Source organism: Tetrao urogallus (assembly GCF_951394365.1).
Source record: "Tetrao urogallus genome assembly, chromosome: Z".
NCBI lineage: Eukaryota > Metazoa > Chordata > Aves > Galliformes > Phasianidae > Tetrao > Tetrao urogallus.
In genome coordinates, this window is record NC_136816.1 from 24,223,319 (window position 1) to 24,236,215 (window position 12,897).

Consider the following 12,897-nt stretch of genomic DNA (forward strand, 5'->3'; position numbering starts at 1 on the left):
AAGAAAACAGAGAAAAGCTGTTGGCTATTAAAGTAAATGAATATTACAAGCCTTCACAGAGCAACAAGATGAAGCAGCATTGTCCTCTGCAGACTAAGACAAAGGTGATGCATACTTACTGGAGTCTCATGAAGGAGGACAAGCTTAGTAACCCGAAGATTAACTTGTAGTCCAAGGCTTTTGTGCTGGAAAAGGTTAAAAACCTAAGGAGGAAAAAAATAAAATAAAATAAAATAAAAAAAACAGGCAATTGTTTTGAACACAACACATTGTAGACTAAAAATATTAAAACTCAGAGTAACTAAAAAATTCTAATATTGTAGTGAGTTGCTTTTACTTCCAGTGACTTCAACAAAGCCTAAAGCTAATGTATTTTGTTATTAGGCAATATTGCTTCTGGGAGAACAGAAAGAGCCTTTCACACTGACAACGGTCATAACCACTTTAGGAAGGTTAGCCAATATCTCCACATACTTGCACATGCATATAAAGTTATTCACATGAAAATTGTTACTCATTCAAATGCGAGATCATTGCAATAGCCCTTCCTCTCCTGCAAAATGTTTTTTTTATTTATTCCTCAGTTTATGCTCCTTCAGAACATTCGTTCCTTGTACGTGACAGATCCTTGTTCTTGCTGCACTTTATGCAGTGCAGCAACAGCTGGGAGGGGTTGTAGTCAACTCAGTGCCTTAACTTTTTTTCACTGTGATGATCACGTAATCCTTCTAAACGACAAAGCTGCATTTACATAGCAAGCACAGATCATAATAAATCATGCAATACCCCAGCTTTCCAATAATATCATAGTCTTCTAACCAGAAAATCACCTTGGTCAGATCCCATTTTCTAGTTTCATCGATGAAGTTATAAGACCAGATGGTGCAAACTGATGTGCAGCATCATGGTTTTATGTTGCAAAATATACGTGTTAAATCTTGACAGCCTGCTAATGGCCTAACACATGCTAATGTGCTGACTGTCTCTTTACAGGTAGTCTGTCAGGATAATAAAAAGGAGCAATGAAATCAGTTCATTACGCATGTGCTGGTGGCAAAAGCCAAAATGAATTTTAAACTTCTTACCATATTTAAGATGGTCAGAATAAATCTTCTGGCAGCATCTTTTCCATGATACAGAACCATAGCTGGATCTGCTACCACAACTGTTTCTATATTGTACTCCTGAGGTAATTTGTAAGAGTATCGTTTTCCTCTTCCACTTTCTGATACTTTCTGATTCTTGGATTTTCTTTTATCTGTAACATAAAAACACTGCTTGAAGAATACATCTTTCAAAGTACCCCTCGCATACCTTAAGGATTTGCTACCTGTAATTAGAGCATCACTCTGTTTGTGTGCAATGTAATACTCATGAACGCTAATACATTCTTATTTAGCACTGCCAGTGCGATTAGGCTTGGACTGATTGCCTGAATATAAGCTCACATGAGGGAAACAAGATCGTCATTCAGCTGCTCAGATAAAGACAGTCAGATTCTTTGCAACCCACTGCATGACATATTTATAAAATAGTAGGTGCATCCTTGTTTGCTTTATAAGGTAGAGTTAAATTAATATTCTGTTTGACATACAAGTAGTCTCACTGAGGCTGAAGAATCACTGTCTATCTGCATAAAGCATACAGAAAACATACAGTCAATGTATCTCAGCATAATAGATGATGAATACAGATTTGTCACAAACTGAGTACCACAAAAATATGCAGAAAAATTCACTGATCTGTAAAGATGAAACACTATTTCAGATGAATGATGTCAATAATATGCAGGATAAAATATGACTCTTTTTTGTGTTTTCTTTTTTTTTTTTTTTTTTTTTTTTCAAGCTGCACTAACAGGATTTCAAAGTCATTGCTACTGTCACTATAAGTACACCATATACTATACACACTATATATATATATAAGTATACTATATACTTATATTATACACTATATAAGTATATATAGTATACTACTATAAGTAGCTAAGATATTTTTTTTAAGCGTATGATCTCCAGAAATAAACAAAGTCTTGGGTTTTTATTTCCTAAAAAGAAATATTAGATAAATCCATAAACAATCTAAATTTTAACCTTCCACCTTTTGATCCTTCAATCAGCATGCTTAGCCTTACATGGATAGCTAGCCCCCTACTATACTTGTGTTTGCTGGCTGGATCCAGAGCCTAGTGCACAAAACAAAGCATCATACTTGTTTTTTTCATGCTTTTGAGAATAGTTTTTAATGAAGCTGTACTATCAAGTATCCATATTTGTGCCAAGAAAACACACCCTACAAGCTATACAACTATGACTTAGCACACAAGCATTTAAGGCTGCTAGAGTAGGCTAAGGCTCTGAGTTTACACAGTGAATTCATTTGGGTTAGAAAAGATTTGTAATGAGCCATTTGGTCAATATCAATATCAATATCAATACCACTGCTTTTAGGAGCAGTGACTGATTCCAGTATATCTTCCAACAACATCATTTGTTCATCATTCACTTCTTCCTCACTAATAGCATCTATCGGTTGAAAAGTTTTAATTTAGTATCAGCATGGAAGTTCTGAGAAGTTTGCTATTATATTTCTCTAATATTTTACCTAGAGATCTAATTTTTATTCAGAACTGAAGTAAGCAGCACCTATTTAAGTCAGTGTTTTGCTAAATGCACCACAGTCCCAAAAACTGCTGTACCCTCTATTTTTGGGGTTGTTGTGGATACGAAGACTGCTCAGCTTCACAGACAAGCTGGCTGCAAAGGGCAGTGTCCCTCATTTCCTCAGATATCTGTTGGATTAACAAACCAAAGGAAGATCTGTTCTTGGCCAGTCAGCCTTATACAAATTGCTGGAAAAATTCTCCATCATGTGAGACCTCATTTATCTGAAAATTTTAGCTCTTCCTCCAGACTCTTAAATAAACAGAATTGCTAATTTTAGTAGCAATGGCATCCAAACAACTGCTGTGATTACTTCCACCTAACAGACCAAATAGGTTTTAGGCAAAAATACTTGACTATTCATGTATACAAAAACAGAATTGCTCATTGCATAACAGGTAACAACTCTGGGGAAAAAAAAAAAATATATATATATATATATATATCTATATTGAGATTGCATGTAGTAAAATGATAAAAGTCAGATTAACAAACAAACAAACAAACAAACAAGCAAACAAAACAAAACCAAAGCACTGCTTCTTGGATGTAAAGATGCAGAAATTCAGTTTATAAACTAAATTACAATAGAAAAATAAAAAATAAATGTTACCAGAACACTGTGACCAGTAAGACTTTGACTTTTGGTGCATTTATAAAGAACATTAAGATTTCATATCAATTTATTACTTAAACTCACAATCTGGGACTGAAATGAAATCTAGAAATACTCCAGTACCCCAGCCAAGAAGTCTAAAAACATTTGACATTCAATAGTGTCTCAAAATAATAGTAATTAATAATAATAATAACCCTGAAAATTCCACCACTGCAGCAACAGATTGCTCAGAAGTATCAGAGCTGACATTATGAAGAAGTTATGACTACAAGACTGACATACTTGCCAGCCCTTAGGTACAAGAGTATTTCCTAAATCCACTCGAATCTGGCACAAATAAGAGAACCCACCACCATGAACACCCAGGATTTCTTTTCATAGGGAAAGGAAAAGGGATGCATTAACCTTCCAGAAATTGCACTGTTCTGAAGAATGTAATGGAAAGCAACCACAGAAGCAGCACCAGTATCCTCTAGCACAATGTCAAAAATCTGCATCTACAACTAAGATTATTTATGCATTTCATTTCATGATTATTGGATGGAAACTGCATTTACAGCAAGGACTAACACAGCTATTGCAGCTGCCAGTCCATTCTTCATTCCACTAAGTCAAACTTCTGCTTTTGGTCCAGCAAAATTTGCTAATTTTTTCCTACAAAAATAGCATTAATTTAAGACCATAGTCTGATTGTAACTCAGAAGAACTGAATATTGCTTATTGTCAGAACAGAGAAGTAGAAGAGCCTTCTGGTCTCAAACAAAGAAAGGAATCAAAATTCACATCTACTGTATCTTGTGCAAGCACTCTCACTCATCAGTTTGCGTGAAACAGAACAACCATTTTAGATTATTTTTCCTTCCTAGAGTACTTTTGCCATGACCCAGCTATAATGCACAAACAACTTCAGGCTTGAACAAGAGCTTCATACTAAGATGAAAGAACAGTGCATAGTTTCTCAAGGCAGATCTAGGCAGATCTTCGCTCTAATAGCAACTGCTTTTCTCACAAATCCTGTGCAACACATCTGTGAACTGGTTTGATTTGAAAGGTATCGTGAATGGACCATGTGCTACAGACAGGTGCAGAGTTTGAGATCTGTGTATGTGCAATTGGCTCACATAAGTAAGTAAATCATACACGTGTTCAGTGAAAAGACACACATACATTCCCACAAATTCAGAAAGTAAACGTTTTCATCAGTGCTATTCTCTCCCTCCACCAAACAGCAAGAAAGAGAACAGCCCATTTGCAAAACCAATTCCTTTGCTCTCCTCAGATGACTTTGGCTATGTAGTATCTTTCAGTACAGAGCACAACAGTTACAGACAACAAACAATACCTTCATTGATTGCCTCCCCTAATTCTGCATGAAAAACCATTATACGTATTATATAGTGATCCTTCAGCACCTCCAACAAAGACATTCATTCCTTCTAACAATCACAATTCATCATTGGCAATATATATTTGCTTGATATGTAGCCAGTCTTTGAAATCAATTTGGCTTAAAACCAGCAGCAAAAATGCCTGTCCCATGGCACCTACTCTAACACACCAGAACTGCAGAAGCAGGAGATCCTGTTGTAAGATATTGCTGAGAAGTAAGCATATGTAAGACAATCGTTGCATTGTGTTGGACAGGTACAGCTGTCCAACAGGTACAGCAGCTTATGTAAAATCTGAGTATCTGAGCATCAGATGAATCTGCTGTTTTTCTTCATTAACCTACTTACTTGACAATTTGGTTTAAAATTCTCAAATATTGCTTTAAAAGACTATTTTGTTGTGGTTTTTTTTGTTTGTTTGTTTTTGTTTTTTTTTTTTGTTTTTTTTTTTTTGTCTGGTTTTTTTATTCCTTCCTTTCTGCAATCCACTTTTAGGCTGTACCCATAAAATTAATTTTCTGGTGATGTTAGTGATGCTAAGTATTGTCACAACAGCAGCTGCTCCTAGTGTAGACACCACTTTTATCAATATACCTTACTGCAGCTCCACGATGTAACACAACTTGTAACATCAAAGGGAGGGAATAGTCTTGCTAGTATAACAGAATTAGTCAGAAACTGCAGACATTTAAAACCTCCCGGAAATAAGGTTATGCCAGAAGATGCTAATCAGTTACTCACAGTTTGAGCTATTTTTAAATTCCAGACTGGTAGTAGAGATAATAAAAACAACTTCAAACAAATATTTGAATCTCTGTTGACAGACTATTTGCACTGTCAGAGCCTTGGGCATAAGATTACTGGAACAGAATAAGCTGACTTTTCCATTTTAGAGGACACAAGAAAGTGAAAGGCTGACTGCTAATGAAAATGACAGAAAAATAATTTCCTTACAGATGAGTCTGCATCTTTATTCATTTTCATGCATGCCATGGATTGTTATATAGCAGATGCTCGTGTTTGTTTCTATGATAATTTCCTATAACATCATTACAAATATCCTCAGCTCATGTCTACTCTGAAGAAAAGAAGCCATCAATTAAGCAGGAACAGCAGAGTATTATTTTCCACAAAAGCTCCTTTCTCCTCTACACTGAACATTACTAAGTGATCATTATGTGCCAGACTTTTTTTGAAGCCCCTTTTCTTGGAAAAACCGACTGTTTCTACCACCCAGTTAAGAAGATGAATTTCACATTTATTTTAAGTGACAATAAAAGATGAACACTGTTAGAAAGGTCATTTAACATCAGTGTCTGACTTGCATGAACGTTCAAAACGTTAACGACTGAAACTGTGATGATGTATGTGCTTATGTTCTAAAACTGAATGGTAAGTACAAGCACTGCACATAGTAAGTAAACCAGCAACTACCAAGACAACAGTACGAAGACAACAGACTGGGCCAACAAGTTGGTTGCAGTTGTTAGACTGAATAAAATGGCCCCAAATTTTCTACTTTCAAATCTAATGGATCACTGTACTTGTCTATTCCACAACAGAAGATTCCACCTTTTGACAGATGAAACTGCAGTCTCAGTATGCCACCTTGAAGTTGACAATAAGTTACTACTATAAATATAATCAAATATGCTTTTGTTGGTTTTTGGCTACTGCCTGCAGATCTTAAATATATGTTCACTACATTAAGTCTGTTCAGTAAGATTTGTGTATTACCTGTAACAACACCACAGTACTGATTCTGAGAAGTTGGTTTTTCAGTAATTTTCTCCTCTACAGACCTTTTTCGTCTGTACACCCTGTGTGCATGACCTGTCACAGCCAAAGTGTGATTGAGTGGCTCAATAAATATGAAGTCCTCATTAATCTGTATAAACCCCATCTGCAAAGGAAAAGAAAAGGAACATAAGATAAGAATTTAAGAAGCTATGTAATTGTGCACACAGTTCACAGAACCAAAAATAAACAAAAAAAAAACAAAACAAAACACACACAGAAAAAAGCCATGCTCCATTTAAGAAAAATCTTTGTTTTATTAACCTTATTAGCCAGGTGACTACCTTTATATTTTTACAAGTCTTCTTCTTGAGTGAATTGGAATAAAACAATAAATTCAATATATTTCAACAAAACTTGTGGGTGGGTGGGTGGCTACATGCCAGTAGTAGATGCACAACAAAAAATCTGGAATGTTAAAAGCTTGCTTTGGGAGACCCATGGGGTCATTTAAATATGTACAGTATGTACACAAAAGTCTATACACTACTTCAATAACTCAGTGTATTGTCACATTTTTATAACTGTATTAAATGAAATAACAGAAATAATTTGGGGAGTATGAAAATACATTTTGAACAACTATGAAACTATTTGGGGAGTATGAATACATTCTGAACAACAGTGAAACTCTACAAGTCTTATTACAGCACTCTTTTTGCACATTTTGAACTTAAACAAGTAAATAAAGTAAATAATTAAATACTTAGATACAGAGACAGCAAGCAAAGCTGAATGCTAGCAGCTGAAACAAAAAAAAAAAACCAAAAACATTCTACTAAAACCATTTAGCTTTTTTTTCCTTTCCCAACACAGTTATGCACACAAACATACAGAAAAATCTAGTGTTCCAGATACATATCTACTGTCACAAGAGTTTGGCTAAAGCTAAAATAAATAAGCAAACAAATGTAATTCATTTATATAATTACTGTAGAACCCTAACTCAGGTCAAATTGTTAAAATGCCAAATACAAATTCCTATTAGAGTCACTAAAACTGGGAGGATCAAAGTGCTTTCCTGTGTTGTTTTTTTTCCGTCTGAAAATATCATCAGCAGGACTGATGATGAACATTCTCATTTTCTAAACTGAAAAAATGTATTAAAGAGTTTTACTACAATAAGAAAATGTGGTACATCTGGCTAAAAGAAGCAAAGACCTCTTCTGTATGTTTCCATGCAAAACAAAAGACAGAAACAGTGAAGACTTTTGTCACTTCTGGAATTTTGTCACTCCTGGAATTATGTAGGTGGCATCATCATGTTGAATATTCTGCCATCATAGATTCAGATTCAAACAAGAAAACAAAAATAGTTTTTATGGGAGTTATAAAGTATTCTTCTTTCAAACTTTCTTGGGCACTATCTTTAAAACAAACAAGCAAACAAACAAAGAAATAAAACACAATAACCTTTCCTTTCTCCACTAACATCAAATAAAAGGGAATACATGTAGCAACACTAGCTGCAGAAACCTGAATGGATATTGAAAATTCATCACTAACACTGTACAGAAACTTTTAAGTAGTTCAGTTTGTTGACCTGCTTTTTAGGTCAGCTCACCTTCACCATGATGTGTGAATATTACACAAAAGATTAACTATATATATCTCATAAGGCATTTTCTGTATACATACCAGCTAGCATTTCTAAATATACTGAATAAAGTTACAATGATATGACTGTGCTAATATTTAACTATAAAAAATAGTGTTGTTTAAACTATTATTTAAAAATACAATTTCTAAATATATGTAAAATGAAAATATTTTTTTTTCATTTTTATGTCTACTGCTGAATTTCACATGGGCAGAATTTTGTACATATTTTTTTAAATCGCAGCGTATTAAATTTTACAAAGGGTGTTGCAGTTTATTAATAACATAGAATTATAGAGTGGTTTGGTTGGAAGAGACCTTTACGATTATCTAGTTTAAACCCCTCAGTATAGACAGGGACAACTATCAATAGACCAGGACACTCAAAGCCCCATCCAACCTGGCCTTGAATACCTTCAGGGATGGGGCATTCAAAACCCTCCTGGGCAAACTATTTCAGTATCTCACCACCCTCACTGAAAAGAATTTCTTCCTTATATCCACCCTCTTTCAGTTTAAAACCATTTTCCCTGTTCAATTCCTCACCCAGCAAGTGGTCCATCCATCTAATCCATTTTTCTCCAACTGGGCAACCAGAATGCTTTGCACAAGTCCTGATAGATGACATCGGTTGCTCTTCCTTTATCCACTGACGCTGTAACTCTGTCATAAAAGGCCACCAAGCTTGTCAGGCATGGCTTGCCTTTCGTGAAGCCACGCTGGTTACCACCTATCACCTCATCTTTATTTTCCACGTGCCTTACTAGGGCCTTCAGGAGGATCTGCTCCGTGATCTTGCCAGGCACAGAGGTGAGACTGACTGGCCTGTAGTTCCCTGGATCTTCTTCTTCTCCCTTCTTGAAAACGGGGATATGTTTCCCCCTTTTCAGTCAGTGAGAACTTCACCAAACTGCCATGACCTTTCAAATATGACGCACAGCAGCTTGGCAACTTTATCTGCCTGTTCCCATAGAACCTGTGGATGGACCTCATCAGGTCCCACGGGCTCGTGCACCTTCTGGTGCTCTAGATGGTCTCAAACCTAATCTTCACTTACAGCAGGCAGATGTACCTTCTCCAAGTTCTTCCCATTGTTTTCTGCAACGTGGGTGGTGAGGCTAGAGCTCCTACCAGTGAAGGCTGAGGCAAGGAAGTCTTTGAGTGCCTCAGCTTTCTCAGCACCCCTCATGACCATGCCTCCAGTTTCCTTACAGAGAGGGCCTACCTCTTCCCTACCTCTTCCTTCTTTTTTACCACAGTTACACTTGCAGAACTTCTTCTTGTTTCCCTTGGCTTGAATTATTTCTGTCTGGGTTTTAGCTTTGCTAACCTAATATTGTGCTATTTTTCATAGTGTTTGGAAATCTCTGCTTGGCCAGGGGGGTTTTGGGCCTTGCTTATTTTAGCTTGTCAATCCAGAATGCCTTGAATTTCCTCCTTCATTGGCTATCCTCATATTTCTATGGAACAGTAAGCTAGATTCTCATGTAGTATCTATTTGTCAGTGCAGGACCACCGTTGACAACTGCTGTATTCTGATTTCAGCACTGTTAATTGTCACAGACCCCATAAGTTTCCTTCTGGGTGGAGAATCACAAGGCAATTGTTTTGTCAACAAAATCAATTAGACCAAAGTGCTCTGGAGCTTCCCATGCTTATTTGGCTGTAGCATTCTCTGTTTTGTTGTTTTACGTTCCCTGCTGCTCATGCGTGCAGTCCTCGTCTCCTGTTCCTACACAGAATGGAGATGCAGTTATTCCACCACTGATTGTCGCAGCGCTTCTTAATTTAAAGGGAGGTTTCGGACCCTGGTTCACCATTCAGTGTTTAGGGACTAAATTTATCACTTCGTTGTCAATTTTCATGAAACTAAGATTGTTCTAAAAGAATCTGCACAAAATGTGAAGTGGGGCTAATACGCACTGCGCTGTTCTTGTGCATGCATCCTGTCACAGTATCACATTTAAGTAACTGAAATGAGCAACGTTTCATGTGGCAGTTTTTAGTGGATACTGCACAAACCTTAGTACCAGCAGATTGAGATCAACAGATATTTTCTCATTGCCTTCAAGATTAGGCTAAAAAATTAATCTGTGAGGACTGTTTGTTGAAGCAACTGCTCACACATTTTCTACCTTTCCACTGTAGTAGTTAAATCTGAGACACACTTATTTTGCATGTTGATCTTGGGCTGGGGCAATCCCAGGTATTTATATAGACTGAAGAACTGCTAGAGAGCAGCCCTGTGGAGAAGGACTTGGTGGTCCTGATAGACAAGAAGCTGATTGTGAGCCAGCAGTGTGCGCTTACAGTCCAGAAGGACAACTGTATCCTAAGCTGCATTAAAAAGGGGTGGCCAGCGGGAAGAAGGAGGTGATTGTTCCACTCTATTCAGCTCTTGTCAAGTCCTATTTGGAGTATTGTGTCCAGGCCTTGGGTACCCGGCTCAAGAAAGATATAGAGCTCCTGGAATGGGTCCAGAGGAGCATCACTGAGATGATCAGAAGGCTGGAGAATCTCTCCTATAAAGAAAGGCTGAGGGAACTGGGCTTGTTTTGCTTGGAGAAGAGAAGGTCCCATCAAGACCTCGTTGAGGCCTTCCAGTATTTGAAGGGAGCATATAAACTGGAGTGGAAATGGCTGTTTATGAGGGTGGATAGCGACAGGACAAGGTAGAATGGCTTTAAACTGAGACAGAGGAGGTTTAGGTTAGATATTAGGAAGAAGTTTTTCACACAGAGGGTGGTGACACACTGGAACACATTGCCCAAGGAGGCTGTGGATGCCCCATCCCTGGAGACATTCAAGGCCAGGCTGGATGTGTCTCTGTGCAGTCTGGTCTATTGGTTGGTGACCCTGCCCATAGCAGCGGGGTTCAAACTAGATGATATTTAAGGTCCTTTTCAACCCACGCTATTCCATGATTCTATGATTCTATAAAATAATCTTTGTGATTATTTTGATTGTTTCCAAAAAATGCATCACTATTTTTCCACCTCTTGAACAATTTCACAGGCAGAAAAACAATGTTGAATCCCTCTCCTTACAACCACAATCCTAACTCTTCTTCAATCATTACAAGTGGAAGTAAGAACATCTTCTGTAAACCTGAACACAACAAAAGAGAAATTGAAAGCTGGGCATCTAAGCATCACAATTTTGAAGTTCATTTGGATATCAGATGGGTGAAAATACAGACTGTGGTCAGATTAAATGGCAAAACCCAAAACCTCTACATCATGAAAGCACGTAATCAAACAAAGATTAAAAACTATGAGAAATAACATGTAACTGGAGCTTTGTGAAGTGAGGAACTGATCCATCTCACCAACTCCAGTGGAATAAGCTACCAATGCTGCAAGTGAAAACCCTGCCAAGATGGTGCATTTATCTTATGCAGAAACAATGTAACTTGTCTTTTTTTCCCCTCTGTTTACATATTCCTGCATTTTATAGTTTCTTACCTTGAGTCACACAGAAGTCAAATGTAACATATATTTCAGGTTAAGCTCAGGGCAATCTTATATGGTAAGAATTACTTCCAGTTCATCAGAAAGAACAAAATGAGTACTTGGTCTGCAACTTAATCTATGCTGCATAATGAGAGCTTAAAAGTACAGGTCTGACTTCATTAAATGGGCATATAGAAAGATGCCTTGTACAAAGAATGGATAGTTTGAAATGGACACAGATCCATCACTCGTAGTTTAGATTGGACACTTGTCTTCATAAATAAAAGCTTTCTACAACATATGTTCGCATATCAAGATTTTTCATTTTCCTAAAAGAAAACAAAGCAAAACAGATATGTAGGAACACTGAAAGAAGACTAAAACTTTGCTTTATGTAAAATAAAAATACCTGAGATCTAAAATACACCCATAATCACAGAAACAGAAGGCAGATTTCTTCTGAAGTAAGAAAGTTGTTATTTTCTTTCATCCAAGAAGTAATGTCACAGATCAGAGATGAAGAATGAAAATATCTGCATATTCTCAGCAATCTCAACTAATTCAAGACAATATAACAGAAACTATTTTGTCACTTTATTTCAAATATCATGTCATGAAACTTGGAGTAATTCTACTGTTTCTGCTAAAATTATACTACCATGACAAGGTAACATGAGATTGAAATTAATCTGTGAAGACTACCTTTACACACAGTCACCAGATCCCAGGTATAAGCCAGAAAATTTCTTCATCAGTAAATAACTTTTTAAATTCCTATATATACTTCCTTGCACACTAATTCAGGGTAACAGCTTGTTATCATCCAAAGTTGATAACTTGAACATTATATTGTTGCCTGTAGAATTTACAGAACTAAAGCAGCGAAGAAAATTAATTAAAATGAATATGCTTTCCTAAGAATAGGAATTTCTTCAGAATAGAAGAAGACTTACGGTACAGTTAGCACTATCAAAGAGGAGATACTAGAAGATAATTATGAAATAGCAACTTGCCAGTACATTGTGATGTTTCCAACATAGAGTTTCAAGAATAAAATCAGGGCAGACATCCTACCACAGACTTCAAAGTACAAATGTCATAAGGCTGTTTTACCCTTTTAAAGAAACAGTATATAAACAGTATATAACAGTTCTGAAGGATAAGTTCTCCGTGGTCCCCTAACAAGTTAGTAGTTTCTAAACGTGATGCTTGGCATATCAGAGCAAAACTTTTCATTCATTCTATGAAATTCACCTCTATGGTGGATTGATCTTGGCTGTTTGTCAGACATCCACCTAGTTGCTCTCTTTCCTTCCTCCTCCCCAGAAGAATGGAGAGATGAAAGGATGAAAAAAGTTCATGAGTCAAGATAAGGA

General features: G+C 36.7%; 1 protein-coding gene across 1 annotated transcript in view; it reads right to left on the minus strand.

Annotated features, from left to right (window-relative positions):
- ADAMTS19 (ADAM metallopeptidase with thrombospondin type 1 motif 19) overlaps nt 1–12,897 on the minus strand; it is a gene marked incomplete at both ends in the record, with an annotated part of 158,118 nt that overhangs the window by 119,073 nt on the left and 26,148 nt on the right. The window contains 3 exons of the mRNA XM_079548727.1: nt 120–203; nt 1,086–1,258; nt 6,411–6,576. Coding sequence (XP_079404853.1) covers nt 120–203; nt 1,086–1,258; nt 6,411–6,576 — 423 coding nt within the window. The remainder of the gene's footprint in view (nt 1–119; nt 204–1,085; nt 1,259–6,410; nt 6,577–12,897) is intronic.